Source organism: Ascaphus truei, chromosome 6 (assembly GCF_040206685.1).
Source record: "Ascaphus truei isolate aAscTru1 chromosome 6, aAscTru1.hap1, whole genome shotgun sequence".
Classification (NCBI taxonomy): Eukaryota; Metazoa; Chordata; class Amphibia; order Anura; family Ascaphidae; genus Ascaphus; species Ascaphus truei.
Window position 1 is genome coordinate 114,472,953 of NC_134488.1, and position 27,540 is coordinate 114,500,492.

Below are 27,540 nucleotides of genomic sequence, written 5' to 3' on the forward strand. Positions count from 1 at the left end.
AGACTGCGGCCAGATTGCACTGGGGGGCGGCGGGGTGGGGGGGGGGGGTACTTTGGGAGAGGCTGAGATACCATCGCTGCAGTCCCGTACGGTATTGCCATTTTCCTACCTCACGGTTTGTGACTTGCGGTAATGCTTTCAGATTCTTTCTGAATACTGTGATAACACAAATGACAAACCGTTCGGGGGGTCATGCCAAACCGTTTGAGATGGCAGCAAAGTTATCGAAGCTACAAGAATAGGCCCAAAGATTGCAGCACCTGTGCTGAAGCAGGGATATCCTGAAAACTTGACCTGGTGGTGTCCCGCAAGGACTGGAGTTGACCACCACTGCAATAGCCAAACGAAATGTTTACACTTTTGTTGCTGGATTTTTCTCAGCGAGGTATGTGAATGGTCCATAGAATTACATTAAAACAAAATGAGCCTATATACGCTCACAAAGTGCTGACCCAGGTAATCTGTTAAATAACATGCAAAGTGCAAGATATCTTTTATCCGTGAGGGAGTCACGTTTATCACCCAACTCCCGGCCACCTGCTTTAATAGAGACCCGGGCCGGTCTTTGTTATAAGCGGTCACTCTATAATATAAAACCAGGTCCGGATCACTATCACACCATCAACGTCAGTCAGTTGGTGGATTTGTAACATAGCTCTCCTTGATATCTTATTGTAATAAGTGAATACACTGCAGGTTGTTGGATTGTATTCTATACTATTAACATACAGTCCTCTATATTACCCAATACAACTAATACTGTACAACTACAACACACACTCTGATGCTGGGATAGGGACCTCTCAATTATCAGAATAAATATGCTAGAACACAGGATCACTATATTTTGGCAACCATCTCCCCCATACAGAACCTACTGTGCTTCTCCCCCCCCCCTACTGTGCTTTCCCCCCCCCTACTGTACCTACTGTGCATCTCCCCCATACAGTAACTACAGTGCTTCTCCCCCATACTGTACTTCCATACTGTACCTACTGTGCATCTCCCCCTTACAGTAACTACAGTGCTTCTCCCCCATACTGTACTCCCATACTGTACCTACTGTGCATCTCCCCCTTACAGTAACTACAGTGCTTCTCCCCCATACTGTACTTCCATACTGTACCTACTGTGCATCTCCCCCTTACAGTAACTACAGTGCTTCTCCCCCATACTGTACTTCCATACTGTACCTACTGTGCATCTCCCCCTTACAGTAACTACAGTGCTTCTCCCCCATACTGTACTCCCATACTGTACCTACTGTGCATCTCCCCCTTACAGTAACTACAGTGCTTCTCCCCCATACTGTACTTCCATACTGTACCTACTGTGCATCTCCCCCATACAGTAACTACAGTGCTTCTCCCCCATACTGTACTTCCATACAGTACCTACTGTGCATCTCCCCCTTACAGTAACTACAGTGCTTCTCCCCCATACTGTACTCCCATACTGTACCTACTGTGCATCTCCCCCTTACAGTAACTACAGTGCTTCTCCCCCATACTGTACTTCCATACTGTACCTACTGTGCATCTCCCCCTTACAGTAACTACAGTGCTTCTCCCCCATACTGTACTCCCATACTGTACCTACTGTGCATCTCCCCCATACTGTACCAACTGTACATCTCCCCCATACTGTACCTGCTGTGCATCTCCCTCTGTGTAGGGTAACTTTGTTGAAACATGAAACATAATTTCTTTGCTCCGGAAGTTGTAGTAGACGGATTCTGTCCCTGTCTGTCCATGTGTTACATCCAAGCCACCCCGGAATCTGTAATGTCACAAATGTTTGTGTTTTACTACTGTGCACAAACTCTGCAGAAAAGCGCTGAACTATTGGGATGAGAGAAGAACCCGCTACAATGGCTGATACTGTCCCTAATCTATATGTCCCATATCATTACAGGACACTCTGCTTGCCCAATTTCATTTAGAGAACAGATATAACCCAGTGGATTACATTGCTAGATATTAAAACACAATGCACACTATACAATAACACTATACGTTTTCTAATAGTGAAGGGTTCATTGGCATCATGCAGCTGTTTAATTTGGCAGTATGTGGAGGGAAATTAGCCCCAACAAAAATCCCCGCTCAGAGGCAGACATACATGCAAAGAAAACATTCAAAGTGGAGCGTTTTGATCTCCACAGGCTGCTAGCTACATTATTCCCTTATTTTGTCTGTTTCACAGAGCCTCAGTGAGGAAAGGAATAGGATGAGGAAACATTTCATCACTAAAACTGCTAGGTGGAGAAGCGTGTAGGTACTCCGTCATGTGTGCAGAGCAGTGCTTGTATATATATGTGTGTGTGTGTGTGGTGTGTTGGTGTATATATACATATTGTGACAAACGGCTTACTCCGGGGCTCCGTCGTTTGTCCGGGACTGTTTAGAACACGGTCTTTTAGGGTAGGTTAAATGATGAGGCGTCACGTACTGTTCCTTTAAACAGGCTATGCCTGGTTTATTCAGTCCCAGGCACTGAGACTGCCACAGTGCATACAACAGAAAACAGATCAAAACAAAAGCTGCTCACCTGAGCGATAACTTAACTTAGATATCCCTGACTCAGGGTTGGAAGTGGCTTTTCCACTTCCAACATCAAAACACGGTACTTTTGCAGTCTTACACAAATGAACAGAAAGATTGAACCTGTTTGGGGAAGAGGCTTCTCCCCTCTGTAGTTCAGCAGCCTTCCAGCCTCCTGGCTCTTGTGGGGAGACCAGAGCAAACAGGAAATCAGTCTTTCATACCTGATTCCTAATTAGCATGACAGGTGACAGAAATCAGGCAGCAGACAAACTCTGGTCTGGATCTCTCATCCCTCAGTTCCAGCGCTTGCCAAACTGTGGGATGGAGTGTATGTATTATAAGGCTGCACTCCCAGGCCAAACAGGATAGAAACTGTCTAGTATCCTGGGAGCCCTATATACGGAATTTATTACCATCCCCTGGTTTCTGTCACATATCCTCCCCCCCAGCTCAGACCTCGAGGGATGAGCGACCATGGATATTAGGGAGTGCATCCTTGACAACCCGTCAGCATTGCCATGTTTGTGCCCTGACCTGTGTTCCACAGAAAATTTAAAGGGTTGTAGGCTTAGGAACCACCTGGTCACTCTAGCATTCTTTTCCCTGTTTTGACACATCCAGGTAAGGGGTGCATGATCTGTGACCAACCGGAATTTTCTCCCCAAGAGGTAGTATTTGAGCGTCTCTACAGCCCACTTTATTGCGAGACACTCTTTCTCTACTATGGAGTAATTTTTCTCCTGGGGATTTAGTTTCCTACTTAAATAAAGGATGGGGTGCTCCTCACCTTGAGACTCCTGGGAGAGTACCGCCCCCAGCCCTACCTCAGATGCGTCGGTTTGGACTACGAACTCTTTGGAGAAGTCAGGTGTGACCAACACTGGTTGGTCACAGAGAGCTTCTTTCAGGCTTCTAAAGGCCTGTTCGGTTTCGGGGGACCACTTTACCATTAGCGGTCCTCTTGCTTTTGTGAGGTCAGTTAGTGGGGTTGCCTTAGTTGCAAAATTGGGAATAAACCTTCTATAGTACCCAATTAACCCCAAAAAGGTCCTTACTTGTTTTTTTGTAACTGGCCTTGGCCAATTTTGTATCGCCTCCACTTTGAGTGTTTGGGGTTTGAGTAAACCTCTGCCAATAGAATATCCCAGATACTTGGCCTCCTCCAGACCAATAGTGCATTTAGCGGGGTTAGCAGTTAGTCCAGCAGACCGGACTGCGTCAAGCACAGCTTGGACCTTTGGAAGGTGGGATTGCCAATCTTCACTATGGATTACCACATCATCCAGGTAGGCGGCAGCATACCGAGCATGTGGTTTTAAAATTTTATCCATCATTCTTTGGAATGTGGCGGGAGCTCCATGTAAGCCAAAAGGCAACACCTTATACTGAAAGAGGCCGTCTGGGGTTGAGAAGGCTGTCTTTTCTTTTGCCCTTTCTGTGAGGGGAACCTGCCAGTACCCTTTTGTTAGGTCTAGGGTTGTGAGATATCGGGCTTTGCCCAGTCTCTCTACAAGTTCATCTACCCTGGGCATAGGATAAGTATCAAATTTTGACACCGCGTTTAGTTTCCGGTAGTCATTACAAAACCTTGTTGTACCATCTGGCTTTGGGACTAAGACTATAGGGCTGTTCCACCCACTTTGGGATTCCTCAATTACACCTAGTTTTAGCATTTTTTTAACCTCTAAACTTATAGCCTTTCTTTTGGCCTCTGGGATGCGGTACGGTTTAAGGTTAACTCGGACCCCCGGTTCAGAGACTAGGTCATGTTCAATTACGCTAGTTCTACCTGGCCGTATAGAGAAGATTTCTTTGTTTCTTTTCACTAAATTCTGAACCTCTCGTTTCTGATGAACAGACAGGGTTTCAGCTATGCTAACCTCTGGGTCAGTTTCTTGATTCTCTGACGGACCTGGGGGTACTAGGGTTAACAAGACTTCTCTATCTTTCCAGGGCTTGAGTAGGTTTATATGGTAAATTTGCTCAGGTTTCCTCCTACCTGGCTGTCTTACCTTATAATTTACTTCTCCCACTCTTTCCAAGACCTCATATGGCCCATGCCATTTAGCAAGGAATTTACTCTCCACGGTGGGTACCAGAACTAGTACCCTATCACCTGGAGAAAAAATTCTGACCCTAGCACCCTTATTATATGTATTCCTCTGTGCTTCTTAAGCTTTCTCCATGTGTTCCCTCACTATGGGTAGGACTGCAGCAATGCGGTCCTGCATCTGGGCAACATGCTCTATTACACTTCTGTAAGGGGTAACCTCGTGTTCCCAAGTCTCTTTGGCTATATCCAGTAAGCCCCTTGGGTGTCGGCCATACAATAGTTCAAACGGGGAGAAGCCAGTGGATGATTGGGGAACTTCCCTAATGGCAAATAACAGGTACGGTAACAAACAATCCCAGTTTTTCCCATCTTTATCAACCGCCCGCCGTAACATGCTCTTTAAGGTTTTATTGAACCTTTCCACTAAACCATCTGTTTGTGGATGATAGACTGAGGTTCTGAGATGTTTGATTTTTAGGAGTTTACATAGCTCTTTCGTTACTTGGGACATAAATGGTGTTCCCTGGTCAGATAGAATCTCTTTAGGAATCCCGACCCGGGAAAACAGAACTACTAACTCTTTTGCTATGTTTTTAGCTGAGGTGCTACGTAGGGGAACTGCCTCCGGATATCGGGTGGCATAATCTAATATTACCAATATATGCTGATGTCCCCTAGCAGACTTTATTAGGGGTCCTACTAGATCCATAGCAATCCGGTCAAATGGTACCTCTATTATGGGAAGGGGTACCAATGGGCTGCGGTACGCCTTGAACGGGGCGGTGATCTGACATTCTGGGCATGAGGAACAATAATTCGTAATTTCTGCCAGAACCCCAGGCCAATAGAAGCTTCGGAGAACCTTTTCTTTTGTCTTTTCCACCCCTAGGTGTCCCCCCAATGGATGACTATGTGCGAGGTGTAATACTACGTTACGGAATGTCCGTGGTACCAACAATTGTTTAGTTGTAACTGATTTCCTTTTATCAACCCGATATACTAGGTCGTTCTCTACCTCGAAGTAGGGGTAAGCAAGTGACCTATCTGGTTGGCCAGGAGTACTATTCTGGTCCCGTATATTTCCCCTTGCTACCGCTAATGTGGGGTCCTCCCACTGGGCCTTCTTAAAACTCCCAGGACTGACCTCTAGGTCAGCGAGGGTCTTATCCGGTTCTGGGGTGGTAAGTGTCTGCTCAACATCTTGATTTGGGGTATTCCCTACCAAAGTAGTGATGGGGAAGGGAATTTTACAGCACTCCTCCTTTTCCCCCTTCTTATTTGGGCCCTCGTCAACCTCCATTTCTGAAAAAGGGAAAGGATTTGTTTCTTCTAATACTTCGTTATGGTCCGCTATTGAACTCTGGGCGCTATTCTGAGCGGGGGACCACATTTTTAGAAAATGGGGAAAGTCGGTCCCTATTAACACATCATGTGCCAGTTTGGGTACAATACCCACCTTGAAATCTAAAGAACCAAACTCTGTTTCAAAAAAAACATCAACAGTGGAATATTCATGATTATCCCCATGTATACAACAAATTGCCACTCTTTGTGAACTGTTTCCCTGTTTCTTCTTAATGGGCAAGAGGTATTCGGACACTAGTGTGACCATGCTCCCAGAGTCAAGAAGTGCCCGAACCCTCTTACCATTAACCTTTACAAATGCCCACAGATGGTTATTCAAGGGGTCCTCTGGGCTAGGGCCCATACATTGGGACAACAGCGAATAAGGTTCCACGCTGTTGCATTGCATGGGCTCATCATTTAGTGGGCAGATTTTTGCTGTGTGGCCCCTCTCATGACAATTTACACATTTAGGTACATAGTCTGTGTCCCACTTAGAGCCTTTTCCCGGCTCCCCATGTTGGCTATTGCCCTTAGTGTGCGAACCACTGTTGCTGGTGCTGCGTGAAGGTGGTCGCCGCTCTTCAGCGCCCCTTAACCCCGGTACCCTTTTACCGTCTCTGGAAGAGTCCTGGAACCTCGGGTAGTGGGGTTGCTCCACGACTGTGGGTTGCGGGTGCTCTTCTGCTGCATTGTACCTTTCTACGAGGGCCACAAGCTCATCCGCATTGTGGGGGTCACTCCGACTGACCCAACGGCGTAAGGCAGAGGGAAGTTTCCTCAAGAACTGGTCCATGACCAACCGTTCCACGATGTGGCTTGCTGAGTTGATCTCGGGTTGTAGCCACTTCCGGGCGAGGTGGATGAGGTCATACATCTGGCTTCGGGTGGCTTTATCCATCGTGAAGGACCATGCGTGAAACCTTTGGGCGCGAACAGCCGTGGTTACGCCGAGGCGGGCGAGGATCTCGAACTTCAATTTTGCATAGACGTTAGCTTCGGCTGGCTCTAGATCAAAGTAAGCCTTCTGGGGTTCGCCGCTTAGGAAGGGTGCGATTAGACCAGCCCACTCAGCTTCTGGCCATCCCTCTCTCTGTGCCGTGCGTTCAAACGTGAGAAGATAGGCTTCCACATCATCCGAGGGTCCCATCTTCTGATGGTAGTGGCTTGCCCTGGTCATTTTCGGTACTGGGGCTGCCGCTGCCAGTGGAAGGTTACTGATAGTCCGCCTCAGGATCTCGAGTTCCTGCTGTAAGCCCTGAGCGAACCGCTGTTGCTCCTCTCTCAGCAAGCGGTTTGTCTCTTGCTGGTTTACATTCGCGTTTTGCAGGGCTTCATTCGTCTGTTGCTGGTTTGCATTCGCCTGTTGCTGGTTGGCATTCGCCTGTTGCTGGTTGGCATTAATCTCTTGCTGGGCTATTAGCAGCTGTTGCTGGGCTGCATTCGTCTGCTGCTGGTTTGCATTAGTTTCTTGCTGGGCTATTAACAGCTGTTGCTGGGTTTCATTCGCGTCTTTCTGGGCAGCGACATTGCGTACCAGCGCACCCACCACGTCTTCCATCTTGTTTGCAGAGGATGGAAAAAACTTTTTTTTTTTTTTTTTTCAAAGTTCTTCAACCCGCAGACCCCCTACTGCTCTGCCCGCATTCTCCACCATATGTGACAAACGGCTTACTCCGGGGCTCCGTCGTTTGTCCGGGACTGTTTAGAACACGGTCTTTTAGGGTAGGTTAAATGATGAGGCGTCACGTACTGTTCCTTTAAACAGGCTATGCCTGGTTTATTCAGTCCCAGGCACTGAGACTGCCACAGTGCATACAACAGAAAACAGATCAAAACAAAAGCTGCTCACCTGAGCGATAACTTAACTTAGATATCCCTGACTCAGGGTTGGAAGTGGCTTTTCCACTTCCAACATCAAAACACGGTACTTTTGCAGTCTTACACAAATGAACAGAAAGATTGAACCTGTTTGGGGAAGAGGCTTCTCCCCTCTGTAGTTCAGCAGCCTTCCAGCCTCCTGGCTCTTGTGGGGAGACCAGAGCAAACAGGAAATCAGTCTTTCATACCTGATTCCTAATTAGCATGACAGGTGACAGAAATCAGGCAGCAGACAAACTCTGGTCTGGATCTCTCATCCCTCAGTTCCAGCGCTTGCCAAACTGTGGGATGGAGTGTATGTATTATAAGGCTGCACTCCCAGGCCAAACAGGATAGAAACTGTCTAGTATCCTGGGAGCCCTATATACGGAATTTATTACCATCCCCTGGTTTCTGTCACAATATATATGTGTGTATGTAGGTGTATGTAGGTGTACATACACACTTCTATCAGTGAGATTTCATGGAAGTCTTTGAGACACTGATGCTAAACATTAGTGATACTGACTCCAAATCGGTGATACCCACCAAACATGAGTGAGAGTGGACATGCCTATCATCCAACTCCCCCCCCCTCTCCGACCCCATAGGGACAGCTGTGTGGCTGGACCAATCTTCACCCAATGTAACACCCACCCCCAAAAAACCTTAATGGATTCAGCTGTCAAACTAAGCCACATTCCAACCTGGTCCAAACCCTACCCCACAATGAGCGGCCACCCTACCCCACAATGAGGGGCCACCTTACCCCACAATGAGCGGCCACCTTACCCCACAATGAGCGGCCACCTTACCCCACAATGAGTGGCAACCCTACCCCACAATGAGCGGCCACCTTACCCCACAATGAGCTGCCACCTTACCCCACAATGAGCGGCCACCTTACCCCACAATGAGTGGCAACCCTACCCCACAATGAGGGGCCACCTTACCCCACAATGAGCGGCCACCTTACCCCACAATGAGCGGCCACCTTACCCCACAATGAGTGGCAACCCTACCCCACAATGAGGGGCCACCTTACCCCACAATGAGCGGCCACCTTACCCCACAATGAGCAGCTACCTTACCCCACAATGAGCGGCCACCTTACCCCACAATGAGCGGCCACCTTACCCCGCAATGAGCGGCCACCTTACCCCGCAATGAGCGGCCACCTTACCCCACAATGAGCGGCCACCTTACCCCACAATGAGCGGCCACCTTACCCCACAATGAGTAGCAACCCTACCCCACAATGAGCGGCCACCTTACCCCACAATGAGCGGCCACCTTACCCCACAATGAGCGGCCACCTTACCCCACAATGAGTAGCAACCCTACCCCACAATGAGCGGCCACCTTACCCCACAATGAGCGGCCACCTTACCTTCTTGTTTCAACATTGTCCCTCATCCCCTCTAGATTGTAATCTCTCCCAGCAGGTCCCTCATTACCTCTTTGTATCTGTTTGTGCATGTTTGTCTTCACTGGTATGTAACTGTTTATGTTTTTGTAATATAAATAACTCTGTACCCCCATTGTACTGCGCTGCGGAATATGTTGGCGCTTTACAAATAAACGATAATAATAATAATGCCTGTAGACAGGTATTCAATACTTTAACACACACATCAGGATCTGATAAACCTTTCTGTAACTGAATACTTCATGTATACTGCCTGTCTTTAGATAGATACTCAGTACATTTTTGTTACACACAGGAATCTGTTACATCTTTCCAAAACTGAAGCCCCCACTCACCCCTTGAAGTCCAGCAGCTGAACCTTTTCTCCCAGGAGCTCCAGGAACTCAACAAAGGCCGGACTCTCGTCCGTTGTGCTAAACAACTCTTCCTCTGCCGTCTGCAGCAAAGGACAAATTGTATGACAGGAGTCCACGCGCAGGGACCCCCCCCCCCCCCCCCCCACCGTTCATTACATTCTGAGACGCTCACCTGCCCAATCTTGTGATAAATGACGCCAAACTTAAAGTTATTGCTGATGACGTGTTCATCAAAAGTAACGATCAGACGAGACGCCTGTAGAGGAAAACCCACATTTGTGAGGAAAAGGGAACGCAGGGCACAGGTGTCTTCTATAAACCCAGCTAACTATTGCCAGCATGTCAGTGTTCACAGGTAATAGAGTTACAAAAAGACACAGCATGACATCGCCAGAATTTTATTGAACATTAACATAGGCAATGAAGGGGTTAAACCTCAATAGCCTTTTTCTTGGGGCAGAGGGGGTGGATAAGGGGGGTAATAGTCCCAGGGTGGGTGGTTAGGCCTGCCTGGATGTTTGCGGGAGGAGTTAACCCCTTCACTACCATAGCGGTGGGAACCGCTATAGTAATGAAGGGGTTAACCAGTCCCGCTACCCCCCTCCGGTAGGCCTAAACACCCACCCTTGTGGCTACTACCCCCTTCACCCAATCCTTCTACCCCCAAGAAACAAAAATAAACACAGCAACCCTACTACCCACCTCCTCTACCCCCAACAACCCCCCCCCCCCAAACACATACAGTACAGTAATGGGCAAGATTACTATTATCCACATATGGATAATAGCTCATTTGCCCATTCTAAAAGCAAACATTAGCCAGCCAGCATAAATAAAGTAAATAAAACTTTCTACTTATCCCTGCCATCATGAAGGGTGTCCTCGTCAGCATACTCCAGGTCCATTTCCTCCGTTGGGAGCAAGAGTACATGAAAAAAATCTAATCTAATGGCCCCTAACCCCTTAATCACCTTAACGATAATAACCGCTATAGTAATTAACCCACCCTCCCCCGCTACCCACCCAGGAGGCCTAACCACCCACCCAAGGGCCACTATACCCACTCTCTACCCATTGATTGACACAGTGGTACATCCTACCCATAATAATATGGGCATGATAAGCCATTATAACAGTCAATGGCCAACCTATTAAAACAATCAAGCACAACAATACACAACAATTAAAGAAATAAACAAGCACCTAAACATCACAATTATAGAACTAAAAAGCCTCAACTACACATCAACAAAATAATTCTAACACCAAAACCGCAAAAGAATAAAAAATTATATTATACCAAGATAATAGAATACAATTCAATCATTTATTCAATGCTGTAGGAAGAGGGCTTTTAGTTGAAGGTTTTTGCATTATAGACTGGATTCTTTTTGCCTCACCTTTGGGTACAAAACAGGATGAAACCGGTCCACATTGACATCCTCACACACCAGCTGAAAAACACAAACCACTTAGCGCAGGGCTCTTCTATCAATAGAGGCCCATTGAGAGCAAAGCAGCAGACACATGACAAACGGACAGCTTGCAAGGTTCAAGGGCACACATGAGCAAGGTGTTTGGGGTTCTGGTCTAATATTGTAAAGTAATAATTATCCCATCAGTGTATGAGCTACCATTTAAATCAGCACTCCAGGCAACACTATGCCTTTATAAAAAAAAATAACAAGTTTGAAGCAGCCGGTCTCCGGACCTGAATCGCATTGCCTTCAGCTGCGGGGACCCTCCGCTTCCCGAGATACGTACCTTCTCAGGTGCTGCCGGTATCTCTGTGCTGTTTAAAACTCCAGCTTCACATGCGCCAATAGGAAGCTGCAAGGGATGACATCACGGCTTCCTATTGGCCAGCAGGACGTCCGACTTTTAAACCGCCACATTGTGAACCCAGCCGGGACTCCAACAGGTTGTACTTATCTCAGGAAACAAGAGATCCCTAGAGCTGAAATCAACGTGGTACAGCTCTGGAGACCCCCTGCTTCAAACCTTTTTTTAAAAAAAAAAAAAACAGTGTTGCCTGGTTAATGATTCTTAACGTGAACTCATCTAAATGATCGATAACAGTCGTCGCACTGTGGTGAATCTGCACTATGAATGGTGTAACTTTATGGCATAGTCCTACTTAGCTGCAAAACACTTTGTGAACAGTTTCAAGTTGTTAGCTGGTTTCCTTAGAAAAATGTAACTCCCATAAAAACAAAAACAAAAATGTGTTGCTTCTTTGAAAATGTAAATGTTTTTCCTTTTGGTCGAGTCCCATTCCTTCCCTGTCAGAGACCAGCAGGTGATGGAGCAACGTAGTAACCATTTGCATGCCATTGGTTTACTGTGATCCTAAATCGTAAACGTTATTGTGAATGGAGGTCTACTCAATACGTTATGAAGCTCGAGAATATTTCAGGTCAATAAAAACAACTGGAGCTTAAATCATCCATAATATGGGGAAGAAGGCATCACAGCATACTAAAGAGGGGCCAGATAGAGGGAATGAAAAGTTTATGAGATAAAGATACAGTAGAGACACAGAATAAAGAGAAAGTTGAGGGGTACAGATGTGCATAAAAAAAGCATATAGAAGGGAACGTGTTCAGTGTAAGAACCAAAGAATGGCAGAAAGGATTACAAGGGTCGCGAGACACAGGGACAGCACAAACCTGCTTCTTACCTTTGCCATTTGCACAACATTTGGGAACTCCGTAAGGCAGGATATCGGGATAACGTCATGATATGTTTTACATTTAGTCCTGCAACAAGAAGAAAAGCCAGTGATGGCTGCAGGTCACAAGGCAACTATATCATCTCTGTTTTATAGCTTTCATGTTGTATAGCACTTGGGCCTCTATCAGATAAGGTTGATTTTAGGGCCATATAGCCATCCATCTTTGGACGTTCCTGATTCCTATGGGCACTATCTTTAAAGAGTCTGACTCTACAGACTATTGGCTGGAACACAAGTATCCAGCCACCGTGCATGGTAATTTAGAGCTTAACAGTAGAATGTTGTATAAAATGGGGGTAACAAAGGGCGTTGTTACGATGACTGGAGCCCAATGTGTGTCATGGTTGCAATGGATACCGTAGGAGCAGCCGGAGGTGTTCTTGGTCCCCGATGACATCGTACTTTAAGGAGAAGACAAGGTGGCCCAGCGCCGCATCAACTGAGTAATAGTTAAAATGTTCCTACAGAAAGAACACACAGTCAACAGGAGTCCTCCTTAAATGTGATTAAATGTAACACAGTAATACACGAAGAAAAAAGATGTCCTCTGGCGCGTGGTCTCAAGTAATTGCAGATACTTGAAAATACAAAATAATGAAAAGCAGTATTACCGAACAAATAAACTTAGTAAATTGTTCAAACACTAAAACGGGTAGATTCCCAAAGAAACTTGTTAATTCACATTCCAACAGCTTTTCAATGTTCAGCTCTGATGGTCGGTTAGTTAAACCACATAGAATGTGCCACCAACTTACATTTTAAGCTGAGAAAATACCAAACAATTATAGTTAACGTGGTAGTTGTTGTTCCTATTTCATTATAATTTCTCAATATTTAACTACATACATATTCAAAGTTGGTCAATGGTAGTACCAACTTGATTTTATATTGAGATGTTACCAAACAAATATTATAGTGGTTGACTTCAAACTTGATAGGTTAATGGGGTAAAGGAGATATAGGACAGCTTTCACCTGATTCTTATAGCTCCAAATCCTCCCATGTTCCAAATGGCAGCAGACCAGTTATTGATGTTTCTGCTTGTTACTCAAATGGAACTCAGAGGTATTTTCTTATTGGATCAGGATATTGGCTTAATAAAATAGAGGAGAGAACATCATGGTGCAATACATTTAATAAATTGAACTGGTTAAAACAGTAATGCACTCACAGAACAGCATTGGCGGGTCCGCTTCTTGGATAGCTTCACAGCTTTCTTTTGCAGTCTCTGTCTCCCACCACCACCCCCCCCTTTTATTCCGGTTCGTCAGCAGCTTCGTTCTCAATGGCAAAGATTTGCAGCCTCTTTTGTCTCACCGCTTTTGCACAGCTTGGGAGAGGTCAGAGGCCAGTGAATTTCCCTGACGAGGCACCATAGCGAAACGCGTTGGATTGAGCCTGGCAGACCACCGTAGCTGGAGTGACGCGTTGTATCCCCTTGGCCAATCGGGAATCGGCAACTCGTGGGAACGATTGTGAGCAGGATAGAGACATATGCCTGCAAACTTCACTGACCTCTGACCTCTCCCAAGCTGTGCACAAGCGGGGAGACAAGAGAGGCAGCGGATCTTCACCATTGAGAATGGAGCTGCTGACGAACCGGAAAAAAAGGGGGGGGGGAGAGACTGTCCAAGAAAGCTGGGAAGCTATCCAAGAAGCGGACCCGCCAATGCTGTTCTGTGAGTGCATTACTGTTTTAACCAGTTAAATTTATTAAATGTATTGCACCATGATGTTCTCTCCTCTATTTTATTAAGCCAATATCCTGATCCAATAAGAAAATACCTCTGAGTTCCATTTGAGTAACAAGCAGAAACATCAATAACTGGTCTGCTGCCATTTGGAACATGGGAGGGTTGGGAGCTATAAGAATCAGGTGACAGCTGTCCTATATCTCCTTTACCCCATTAACCTATCAAGTTTGCAGTCAACCACTATAATATTTGTTTGGTAACATCTCAATATAAAATCAAGTTGGTACTACAATTGACCAACTTTGAATATGTATGTAGTGTGGCAGGACGGCCTCGCGGCAGGGTCAATAAGACGCTAAGCCACTGTGTAAAGCTTAACTGTAGTGGTTTATTAGCCACAAACAAATAAACTCTGGGTGCACTGTCCCTTTAAGAAAACCAAATAATAAAAATAAACACCTATTCCCATTAGGGAAACTAACTACACCATAGCTTTAGCCCTCACTAATTGCATGGCCAGCTAAGCTGGTTCCCAAGCCAAAAACGTGCCCTGGCATATGCAACAATGTAACACAGTCTCTGTATACAACAATAACGTGTTTTTGCTTATCTGTCAGTCCTTTGGAGCAGACGTCACTGCTTCAGCATGGCCTTACCCCACCTTGAGCCCAGAGAAACTCCTCTGTAGGTCCTCTTTATCAGCTTCCGCAGCTGGGGAGCACTTCTATCTCCCCCCCTCTTCTCTGGGGAAAACAGTCTCCCGGTCTGGTCTGGCAGCTTCCTGTGTCTTTTAAAACACTTCCGCATTCAGTTAATTCAGACCAAGCTGGTTAATTAGGCAGCAGCTGCATTAGCCATTTCAGTGAGGATTAACTCTCTGTGAGCTGGAATAGTACACTTACTGCACTGTTCCAGCACCTAGAGATACCTGATGGTAACACAGTAGTTAAATATTGAGAAATAATAATGAAATAGGAAAAACAACTACCACGTTAACTATAATTGTTTGGTATTTTCTCAACTTAAAATTTAAGCTGGTGGCACATTCTATGTGGTTTAACTAACCAACCATTAGAACTGAACATTGAAAAGCTGTTGGAATGTGAATTAACAAGTTTCTTTTGTGATTCTACCAGTTTTAGTGTTTGAACATTTTATTTAATTTGTTCGGTAATACTGCTTTTCATTATTTAGTATTTTCATATATCTGCAATTACTTGCGACTACGCGCCGGAGGAAATCTTTTTTCTTCGTGTATCTTGTTTGGAGGGACGTGGAAATCCCTCTTTGGACTCTGGATGCTGGACTTAAGTATACCCCAAACCGGGCACCAACTATTATTGTGTAATTGATATCACTGTATATTATATTTACACACGATTCACAAGTTTATTTAGTTTATTAGTTTAGTGGATAGCGCTGCTATTCTTTTTCCTATGTAACACAGTAATGTATTGTTTATAGCTTAGAATATATTATTCAAGATCAATATGAGGTGTATGTGTTTGACAGAGAGCATTAGCCAGGAAAGTTTATGCCTGCCCAGTGGAGTTTTTTTGGTGCTGGGGAAATGGAAATAATTGGCACAGGGTAACAGAGAATGTATGATATTTTGTGCATGTCCAAAACGTACTGACCAACATTAAAAATAAAATAAAATCGGGATTTCATGCAAATTACGAATGAATGTTCCTAATTTTCATACTTTTACATAATTGCTAAATAATATAATTGCCTTCTCTTTCCTCACCTTATCTCTGGTGGGAACTGCACACAGCCTCTTATGCTCCTGTAAGGTACTCAGCACTGCTGCACATTGAGCAAAGAGAAGTCATATGGCTGAGTGTAGCAGGATATGACCCAACATTGCTTTGCAGCCACCGACATGTGGCTTCTCTTACGTACTTTCTATGTAGCAGCGTTGAAGATGAATGAAAAAAAGGGGAAGGCCCAGCACAGATCTGTACAATTGCTGCAGATTGGCCAGTTGCCGGGGACTGTCCTTCTTTCCGGGTGGTTCCCTGCCATTCCGGGAGACTTGGCCAGTTTGCTCCTCTACTTTCTCCCTAAATCCTGCTTTACATACCTCCCATATTGCAAGTAAACACATAGATTATAATTTTTTGCAATCTAAACTGCTATTAAACATTGATGGCAAGCAATGCAAAACGGGAATGCATCATTTTAACACCAAAAGTGCCCTGGATAAACCCAGCTTTAATCAGTTACAATTCCCTAATAGTATGCCAATTAATTGACGCTGTGACATCTTGATACACACAACTACGTTTTGCTTGCTGTTTGTGTGAATTCCTAACCCGGCACACAAGTAATCGGGTCACCTTTAGGGGCTCTCCCTGCTCCCTTAGGCCTCTATTCAAGATCTAATTCATGGTCATATTATTAGGACATTTTAACAGCTTAAAACTGGGGGTTTATTCATTTGTCATCCCTCATTCAATTAAGTCATGAGCAGAAACATTTCAGCCAATCCTATTAAGACCCGTAGAAGACATTGATTGACCCAGAATCCGCTGGATAGACGGCCAACCCGACTGGAAGCCTCAGGGAGCATGGAGAGCATCGAAAGGTGACCCGATTACTCGTGTGCAGAGATAAGAACTCGCAGAAACAGCAAGAAAAACATATTTCCACTGCTCTGACGTGTTTTTACCTATAAACGGCATTTGCACCGTGTTCTCTACTCTCTTTCCTTCACATGTTTTGAGATTCTACATCTCATCTAAGTGAAGATCACGACCTTGTTCGAGCCACTCTCTGTTGGGAAAACCCTCTATTTTTCCTTATCCCACGTAAGTGGGAATAGCATCGTTTTTTTTTTAACCGTTTCCCACGCATTCTAAATATTTTTGCACTTTGTATATATTTTCTGGGTTTTTTTTGTAGAAATCCTCAGAAAGTTTGCCTTTTGGACCTGTTGCTGCTATACTATGTGGATACTGGGAGACCTCCTTGTGAAGAGGCTGCACCTTCCCCAAGAGTAATAGTATATTCATCACTATTTACCTACATTTGTATATTTGTTTCCCTCTGTTTATCACTCCATTTGCCTTCATTGGGAATTTATTGCAACTGCACATATATATTATATTTAACCCTTTATTATTCACTCACCTTAAGAGATTACTTTGCGCTTGTTTGATCTTTTTTTTTAAATTTAAAGAATGAGGCCTTAACAGAGAAACTCACCCAGGATGGGGGTTATTCATTCAACTGCAATAGTGCTGATCGGGGCACTATTGCACGGACGGTCAACTCTCATTAAAGTCAATGGAAGTCTCTGGACGACAGTGCATCGATCGGCTGTATCGCTGTTTAATAAATAACCCAGGATGAGTGGCTTCTACGGAAACATATGTATGAGGTGTCCTACATGTACTGGGGGACTCAGGCACTCCATGTGCAAAGGGACTAAAGAGAATACAATAAGGTACAGTATGCAGCGCACACGGATACCCCCTGATTGTTCCAGTCTGGCAAACAGCATGCATCATTCAAGCTGTAAATGTCACGATTGTACATGTGGATAGCAGTTACACTTAGGGAAGTCTCAGAAAACGGAGTATGCAAAAATAGGGTTATTTAGGCACAAGGTTACTAAATGATGCCTGGCCCCATTAGACATAACGTGTGCCAAGGATTACCCCATTTAGGCTTTGGGCCATAGTGTTCTCATTTGACAAGAATATAGATAACATTTACATCAATTTAACAACGTGTGGCGTGTAAGAGAGGTGAAAAATGTAGATAATCCTGTGTAGGTTCTTGTGTCTTGTGTGTGTCTTACCTGTACTGTGTAAGGTGAATGTATTTTCACTATTTCATCCAACATAACACTATTATGAGGGGAACAGTGTGACCCATTGAAATAAACATGTTGCACTTCAGAATGATGTTGACTTCTCCATAAAGATCTGAGCCGTTGATTCCCATTCTGCTCATAGTAAATATATCTACACTGCATAAAGCCATTTATTTCCTATGCAGGGGCATGTATGTCTGGGCGTATTTCACCCCACGTTACCCTTTGTGACTCAGGTTTATTCTTGATCTAATATTGCCAGATAGCAAGTAGTGGAATAAGCCAGATATACGCCCAAACAGCTGGACGTATAGTAGTGAGAGATCGCGCTCAGGGCTCGGTCTCTCCTGCGTGCGTTTCTTCTCTCTACTTTACCTGTGACTGCTGCCAAAGTCTCTGGGTGGATATCAGATATCTCCAGTACTTAACTCCTTAGGCGCTGAGGAATCCTGCAGCATACTAATATAAACATGGAATGCAGATGCTGCATGAACTTAACCCCTAGACGGCCAGATACCTGCAGAGTATTGCCTTTTCAAGAATACTGTCATTGCACCGTATCCCAGCAAATCTGTCCAAACCCAACTTTTAAAAGGATTATACAATATATAGGCAGGTACTCGGTTACTAACACTGATGTTTGCAGTCCAAACACACACCTTAAAGCAGAGGTGGTCAACTCCAGTCCTCAAGCCCCCCAACAGGTCAGGTTTTCAAGATATCCCTGTGTCAGCACAGGTTGAGCAATCAGTCCCTGCTTTACTAAAAGTGGCATAATCAGTGCCAGCTTTAGCAAAGGTGGCTCAATCAGTCCTTGCTTCAGCACAGATGGCTCAATCAGCAAGAGGAGGAGGGGGGTGGGGGGCTGAGAACTGGAGTTGAGCTCCCCTGCCCTAAAGGAGCCTCACTGTGTGAGAGCAGAACACACCCACTGATATGTCGTTTTAGTGAATGAGTTAAGATATGCTGTGTACTGCTTGACTACTTATTACTGAACCTCCCCTACTGGGATATTATTATAGACACAAGTCAGAGGTTTACATCTCTGAGATCCAGCAGGAATTAGGTTAACAGCACCCTAATTAAACACAACTTATTTTATGTTTTTTTTTTTTTGGTCTATTACATTTACCTGTACAATAATTACAAAATATTCTCGATCTGCATCAGATAATAACAAGCAGGAATTATAACAAGGTACGCAGCCATCTATGAACATAGCACCACTTCGAAAATATATTGAGAAATGTTTCTGAGTAATCCTCTAACACAAACTCTCTATATATTATCCTAATTAGAATTATTAAAGTTTAACGTGACTTCCATTCCTATGACAGACAGAAATCTCTAACATTCTTTCTTCAACTAATTTGCACATGTGTTATTTAAAGTTTTATGATGAAGGAGGTCATGAAGCAATATTGCATACGTCCTTTGAAATACGATGCCACTACCTGTGCATCATTGCTTAGGACATGTACATAGTTTTGAAATGAGTGGATTGGAAAAGGCGCAACCCAACGTAATTGTTATTATACAGTAGTGACATTATAAAGTGTGGTAGCCACTCTCTCTATTATCTTGCAGCATTTCATTATTATGAATCACGTACGAACAACAGGGGCCGTGTCTGTAAAAATCCCGTGTACAATGCTGCTTCTGACGCACTGTATTGTATTTGTGAAGGCTTTGAGTCACACTGGGAGAAAAGTGCTGTATGAAAGAAAACTTGTTGTTATTATTAATAAGCTCTACTTTGGAACAGGCAACGTTGCCTGAAGACGGGGACGGTGAGGTTAAGGGTTGTGCATGTGACCTTACCTTGCCCAGGAAGTGCTTGCGGTAAAGTCTGGCTGTGTGGTTGCTCTCTAGTTTCACCTTGCCACTTGGAGACTGCACTGTGTCAGGGTCTGTCACACCAGAAAGGTTATGGTTGGTTCCCTCGATCCAATATCCCCCAAACTGAGGCAGAAGGATGAGGGGAAATGGGCCCTCCTTGCCCAAGACCTGCAAGAGGCAGAGCAGACATCATAGCAGGCGTAACTCCTGTGTGTGATAAGAGATTCATACACCTATAAACAGTTGGTGCCCATTCTCACTTTCCTAATATCCCACAGTAATAACCAACACGGATGTTATTCCCTACAGTAGAGACAACACAGCAGTAGTTGCAAAAAATATGCACTACAATTCTTATACAGCCTTGTAATGTATGGTTTTATGGGCTATTAATGAAAAAGATAGCTCCAAACCTATGAAATGATGGTACAAATAACACCGTATGTAGCCAAGAAAATCCCATCATATTGCTGATTGTTCTTTAACTTTGAGAAGTAGCCCCATAGAAAGACATTGGAACTAATACTTGGTCAACAGAAGATCAGTCATTCTGTGACGCAAATGTAAAAGCTTGAATAAGTATACGTCTGTGGTTCAGGAACTACAATAACTAGGTAACAGCGTGTTCAATATCACAAAAACAATAGACTTAAATGCTGAAACAGAGTAGCAACTTCCTTAGCTGGGCAGAAATTGGGATCCATCAGTGCTGAAATGTTGGCTTTATTCTTCCATCTTAGGCAAAGAAGGGTGAGTAGCCGTGTTGGTCCTTTCTTCAATATAGTAACATAGGAGGGAGAGGTAGCAGGTGGCATAATACCTTTTATTGGACCAACAAGTAGTTGATATGTTAACTGTTGAAGGAATCTGAGAGGTTAGGAAGCTTGTAACATATCAACTACTTGTTGGTCCAATAAAAGGCATCATACCCCCTACCCTCTACTCCCTACTCCCTCTCCCTCCTTTGTTTCTTCCATCTTGTGATTTATTTGTGATAAAACAATGTTTATTCAGCATTGACGTATCTCTTGTTCCTCTATACGTAGAAGTTTAGAACCTTCCTCACCTCATGGACACTGGGGTACGGAATATAATCCTCTTCAGTCTGGAAACAAAGTAATGACAGGAAGTGTCACAGCTAAGTATGTACAGAGCAATAACCCCCCCTCCCCCCACCCAATGTCACCAGAGCCATCCAGTGCCATAGAGGACAACCGCACACAGATCTCTGGTGGTGCTTGTTTCTGCCACCCTGTGACAGTTATACACGTTCCCTCCCAGTCATAGAACCAACTAAAGTCCATATAAGATTACATGTTCTACATTGACATTAATAGAAATATGTATATACAGTATAATTCAGCAAAAAAAGTATCACACAAGTATGGCTATAGTGGCCTCATGTTGGTATCACAAATTCTCAAACAAAAACGGACGCAATACTGTAGATGACAATAAAGAAAACAAGGCCACTCTGAATCTATAACATCTTTCGTTCTGCAGCAGCAAACAACCTTGAAATGCATTGGAGATCCCCCACATGACTGACACCGTTATAAAGAAGGTAAAGAACCCCTACTCTTCTTCATGTCTGAAAGTCACCCTAGTGAGGTTTACATAGTAGGAGCCCTCATTGAGCATATGGCTGTACAAGGATATTTTGTGTATGTGGCTGTTGTTTTGGTGGTAGGGCCCACGATAAAAAAAAACAGTACCTTAAGTGGAGGTGGTAGAGAATATCTCTGTTCATCCATTCTGCAACCCTGAAACACAGACAAAGCATGGAGTGATACACTATTCACAGCTAAGAGTCCATGTAACTCTAGGTCTGTTCTCTAGAACATCTAGAACAAGCAGGTCCATAACACAAATGTATGTATATCTTTATTTCGATAGCACCATCCATGTACATACTGTAGCGCTTTACAGCAGTAACATACGTGACATCATAGGAATAAGTGCTTCACACATAATAATAGATTTTAGGAGGAGTCCCTGCCCCGGAGAGCTTACCATCTAAGTAGGGAGAATTTACAGAGACAGTAGGAGGGTGTTATAGTAAGTGCAAGGGCTCAGGTAAGTGCATATGAGAGGTACAGTAAAGTTAATTGCTCTTGTAAGCAGATGACTTGTAGTGGTTACATGGAATAATAGGAAAGCATATAACTTGTGCACAGATGGAAACTAGCAGCACTAAGTTCTGTTTTGCTTGCAGTCAGTTTGGTTCACTTTTTAGTGTACAGCTGTAGCAGTCATTATTACACCCATTAACGCAATGTGACGTGTTAACACTGCCACAATATTTATCGCCAAACAAAATACCCAGCGCCATTGGTAAAACAACGGTAACACGTCCGTTATCTCTTCAATGCATGCAATATTTGCTGTGTTAGTTCTTACACTAACTAATATTAACAGGGGTAATAACGCCTGCCCCATCTGTAATTCCACCCGCAGCACTAGATCTGAGATGTTGTTCATATACTGTGCATGAGAAAGTCGCATCGAATTTAGAAAACACAAAAGGACAATGGGTTAGTTAGAGCAAAAATAGCCAACTCCAGTCCTCAAGAGCTACCAACAGGTCAGGTTTCCAGGATATCCCTGCTTCAGCACAGGTTGAGCCACCTGTGCTGCAGCAGGGATATAGTAAAAACCAGACCTGTTGGTAGCTCTTGAGGACTGGAGTTGGCTACCCCTGGTTAGGTTAATGAAAAGGGAATACTTGTGATTTTATGAAAATAAGCAGCATTTTTTCCCGTGATGATGCGTATCACCTCTTCTACCACACAGATACAGTATACACACTGTTAATGCAGTCTCTTCATTGTGAGACCCCTATGCTATGCAGATTGTATATTCTATACAGTACCTATTAGCAAAATATGTCACATGAAATGTCTCTCTCCTTCTGTTATCACTTCTTGGCCTATCTGCATTTGGGGGGGGGGGGTTGTTTATTCATTCATTTACCAATACGAGCTATTTCAAGGTGGTGGTTTCTTACAATAATTAATGGCGCACACACTTTTGTGAATCGAACCCTTTTAAGAATAGTTCCCATTCTAGAGCACACTCTCTCTCTATGATCGAGTTCAAAATGATTTCAAGGCCACTTACTCACCTGCATCTTTTCAATCATTTCAAACAAGTCGGAGTCCTGTGGGAAGAGAGAAAGGCCCATGATTAATCAGAGTGGATTCTCACCACACTTGCCCCCAGCCAGCTGTGTGAGCAGCAGAAAGCGTGGGGGCATATACAGAAGCAACAGTCTGAGGTGGGTATATATCAAAGTCCCCTGGCTCGCTGCAAAACTGGGACATACCCGGTGAGAAATAATGCTCCAGCTATATCAGACGAAACATTCCCATGTGTTTCAGTGGATGGAAATTGAGGCTTTTTGGAACCTTTTTTGCAGCCTGGATACTTTCATCTATGACCTGTTTCTTTTCATTTTATTTATTTATAAAAATGTGTTACCAGGGAGTAATACATTGAGAGTTTTCTCGTTTTCAAGTATGTCCCGGGCACAGAGTTATAACAATACATGGTTACATTAAATGAACAGAGTTGTACAGTCAATTCACAGACATTTCATGCACAGTTAAGAGTTGGAAAATTCGGTAAAGGGGATAAAAGGGCTGGTGAGTTTCAGATTGAAATAGAGCAGCTTTAACATCACCAAACATCAGCGACCGGCAGCAAACGGCTCACACACTTTGACTGCCCTTCGACTGCGCCAAAGGCAGTCCGCCTTTGGGGCAACGCAGATGTAGGCTGTTCTTCCATAGTGTTCTATATCCACATTAGTCTAAAAGCCTCAGAATACATTGTCAGGAGATATTGCAAATGAAGTCTGTACTACACCGATCGCTCCGTTTAGGAATCTAAACTCCCAGCAAATACTGGTATAGAGTATGCAAGTTAATACCACAAACTAGGACAGTACTGCAAAGTCTGACTACAAGGACCAGTGTGAATTAGACAGGCGGGAAGCAGAAGGTGACATCTGCATTGCATTTTTATAATCTTCACTACTTTGCCTAGAATATAAGTCCTACTGTATTTGCAGTAACCCTCTTCCAACATATCCCATAAGTACAGGAATTAATACTGAACCAGCTACTGTGTACTTTGAAATGATAGGAAGATGATATATTGTATCTCATCAACCTTGCATATATTCCTTCCACAATACAGCAAGGGGAAACTTACAGGATTTCCATATGGAAATCTGAAATATTCAAATGATCTGCTTGTGTAGTGGCAGCGGTATAATGAGCGCCTGCGAATGGCAACGGGGCAGGGAAGCACAATCTGACTGTAATCCCCCTCCTGAGAGATCATGGCAGGCAGTAAAAAATGTCCATGGATTGTGTGTAAGCCTCCTGTCCATAAAACGGTTCCACCATAACCTACAGTAGCATAGGGCACATCCCATAGGGATGCTACACCATAACGGGGCGTTTGGGGGAGGAAGCAAGCAAAGCAGACCTACTGTAGTTGGGTGACAAAAAGGTGCTTTTTAAAGCAGCAATTGCGTCCTAACAGATTGTCAGACAAATTATTACTAAAGACAGGGACTCCTAGTGCAATAATCTACTGGGAGATTCCCTGGATTGGAAAATAGGGCAGCATTTTATGCTACAGACTGAAAATGCTAATTAATCACTTGTAAAACAGCATGTTGCACTGTGGAATTTCCATACACTTCCCTTCACACGGGCCCCATCCACAGAAAATAAAGAAACAAGTCCCAATAAAAAATAGCCACAACATATTGGCAGTTGCCATACTTATTGTGTGGTGTCCCTCAGATGAAAATACACATAGCGCTCGGTTCTCTGACCCTCTGTGCACTGCTGCTTCCAGCGATGAAGCACCACATACTGTAGCTTTTCTACTTCAATCATTACACCGTTAATGGTGCCTGAAATAATGAGTCTGGACTGGGACAGATGTGATACTGTTGGTGGCATGTTGGTTGTCCTGTGTTTAGCATAGGGTTATATCTCTCAATTGTATTGTGCTTGATTAAGAACTTCATGCTTAAGGAAAATATAGCAGGAAGGCAATGGCAAAGCAAAGAACAGCTTGAGCAACAGAGGTCAGGCATTATTAAGTCAGTGTTAGAGATATGATCAAGAATGAGAAGTTAATGCTGCAAGGAAGCATTTTAGTAGCCTTCAGAGTGAAGGTGACTGTCGCTCTTCTGTTTACTAATAATGCACTTCATCTCAGCCTTCCCCTCTTATAAATAGAGTTACAGTACTTACATTTGCTGCTGTGAACGTCCTCATCTCTTACCTAGGGGCACTTGTAGAGCACACGCACTGAGCTTATCCTCTGCTCACCTTGACTGTTTTCTCCTACTAATCTTTTTGGGGTTTTATAGATGAAGCTCTTTTTTCTTCTTCTTCTAAGGTTGTATACATAGTAAAACCCTGAATAATCTGCCAACAATATATATATAAATAGAAACACAACAGTATATAATAATAGTAATATATTGTATGTAATAATTGTGGGGATCTTTAATTACAGCTCTGAGCTTTTTGCTAAGTCGCATTAGGCTATAGTAGCAATAAATTACTGCACTCCGGCAGTGTGTCAAGCCTAAATATGTGCCTTGGGATTAAATAGGACGTAATGTCCCTATGGAAAACTTTACGACTTGGGTAACTTAATGAAGTTACTGCAACTGTGGGAGGTCCTGAACTTTTTGAACAGGTTACTGTGACCTGTGACTCAGATAGGAATGCATCAGAGAGAGACTCTTTATTCCCGGTGCTCGGATATTACCCTGCTATGGGAGGCAGACTCTTCTCGTGTGCGTAAATGCAGAATGGGACACTTAGTTGCGGCTGTTTCACGGGTCGCAGTCGGACCCTCTGCGGCAGCCGATCCCCCGCCGGCCGCGTCAAGGAGAAGGTAAGTCTTAGGTTATGAGGTTCGTTTTAGGGGTTTTAGTACTTAAGGTAGGGGGTTAACTTTAGGGGTTTTAGTGGTTAGAGTATGGGGTTCACTTTAGGGGTTTTAGCGGTTAAGGTAGGGGGATAACTTGGGTTTTAGCAGATAGGGCAGGGGGTTAATTTCAGGAGTTTTAATGGTTAGAGTAGGGGTTAACCTTATTGGTTAGGGTAAGGGGTTAGGGTAAGGGATTTTAAGGTAACTTACCTTAGCAGCGTAGCGGCCGGCTGCGAAAGGTCCCAGTGGCAGGGTGAGACGCGGCAGTCATTTGGTTGCGGCGAAACAGCCGCGACCAAATGTCCTAGACCGCTGAAATGTTCTCCTAGTGGGAACACTAGCACAGTAATTCGGAAATACAGACATAGCGGATGTTACAGCTCCCGTTAACATGCTGCATTACTTAGTGCCAGAATTAACATGGCGCTATGAAAAACAATAGTAACGCGGGCTTTATTTCCCTAACGCACACGTTATTCACTGTGTTATTCCATATTAACAGGGGGTAATAACTTCTGCTGCAGCAATAATATCTAAATAATCTACTTTGCAAAATGTGGCCTAATTGTTCAGCTACAAACCATTAAAGAAAAAATAGGTGTAAAATCAGCGCTTATGTAAACAACAAATGTATAAATATAGAAACAACCTTAGATACAATGTCCAAATGGTAGTCCTGGAGCTGCCTAAAGAGATTGTTCTGGTATCTTCCACTCAGACTTGTATTGGTGGAAAAAAGCAACCTCCTCTGGCGCTGAGGCAAGGATGTAGATAGATGAACTTGAATTTCTTCTGTTAGACAGTGACCTCAGGAAAGGAGAGAAAAAGACAAAACATGCAGGAAGCCTGCAATGGTGTATTACCCAGGGATAACAAAGATGTGAATATAAGGAGCAATTTATTACAACGTTAAAATGACCAAAATGACCATAAAATACAATGCTATACAAACATGATTAAAATAAATAGATGAATGAGTGCCTAAGCACTGGGTGATTGAATGGATGAGTGCCTATGCACTAGCCAAAACCTTGAACATTGGCCAAGATTTCTGTGATTGCTCCGCCTGGTTAAAACTGGAAACCTACTCACCAGATGGGAATAGGTATTAAGCACTGGTTTAATGGTCTTTGCCGCCGGGTTAACCGCTTGCCATGGGGTGTATTCGTCTGCTGCAGACGAATACACCCCATGGCAAGCGGTTAACCCGGCGGCAAAGACCATTAAACCAGTGCTTAATACCTATTCCCATCTGGTGAGTAGGTTTCCAGTTTTAACCAGGCGGAGCAATCACGGAAATCTTGGCCAATGTTCAAGGTTTTGGCTAGTGCATAGGCACTCATCCATTCAATCACCCAGTGCTTAGGCACTCATTCATCTATTTATTTTAATCATGTTTGTATAGCATTGTATTTTATGGTCATTTTGGTCATTTTAACGTTGTAATAAATTGCTCCTTATATTCACATCTTTGTTATCCCTGGGTAATACACCATTGCAGGCTTCCTGCATGTTTTGTCTTTATCTCTCCTTTCCTGAGGTCACTGTCTAACAGAAGAAATTCAAGTTCATCTATCTACATCCTTGCCTCAGCGCCAGAGGAGGTTGCTTTTTTCTACAAACCATTGCAGACCAGATCTTCTTACATATGGCATTAGTAAGGTTTTTATACTGCAGTAGTACAGGGGAAAGTAGTCTCTACCCTTAACTCTTTGAGCGCCGGAGGGGTTGTGACGATTTTGGGTTGCCAGGTGTCCGGAATTGAGAGAGGATGAGGGGAGGGGGTGAGAGGACGAGGGGGTGGGAGGGTGAGAGGATAAGGGGAGAGAGAGAGAGAGGTTGAGGAGGGGGTCCAACAATCTTGGAATTTATGGGAGGCGCATTAAGATCAGTAT

General features: G+C 44.0%; 1 protein-coding gene across 14 annotated transcripts in view; it reads right to left on the reverse strand.

The window, feature by feature from the left end:
• RAP1GAP (RAP1 GTPase activating protein) overlaps nucleotides 1-27,540 on the reverse strand; it is a 217,740-nt gene that overhangs the window by 23,910 nt on the left and 166,290 nt on the right. For 13 of the 14 annotated variants that reach the window (XM_075605863.1, XM_075605862.1, XM_075605866.1 and 10 more), the window contains 10 exons: nucleotides 22,803-22,838; nucleotides 21,394-21,441; nucleotides 20,745-20,783; nucleotides 19,661-19,846; nucleotides 12,680-12,783; nucleotides 12,269-12,347; nucleotides 10,989-11,042; nucleotides 9,761-9,844; nucleotides 9,568-9,668; nucleotides 1,650-1,779 (listed from right to left, as the gene is read on the reverse strand). In XM_075605863.1, coding sequence (XP_075461978.1) covers nucleotides 1,650-1,779; nucleotides 9,568-9,668; nucleotides 9,761-9,844; nucleotides 10,989-11,042; nucleotides 12,269-12,347; nucleotides 12,680-12,783; nucleotides 19,661-19,846; nucleotides 20,745-20,783; nucleotides 21,394-21,441; nucleotides 22,803-22,820 — 843 coding nt within the window. In that variant the 5' untranslated portion in view covers nucleotides 22,821-22,838. Of the gene's footprint in view, nucleotides 1-1,649; nucleotides 1,780-9,567; nucleotides 9,669-9,760; nucleotides 9,845-10,988; nucleotides 11,043-12,268; nucleotides 12,348-12,679; nucleotides 12,784-19,660; nucleotides 19,847-20,744; nucleotides 20,784-21,393; nucleotides 21,442-22,802; nucleotides 22,839-24,954; nucleotides 25,033-27,540 lie in introns of those variants that run through there. The other variant, XM_075605860.1, reaches the window with a different exon arrangement.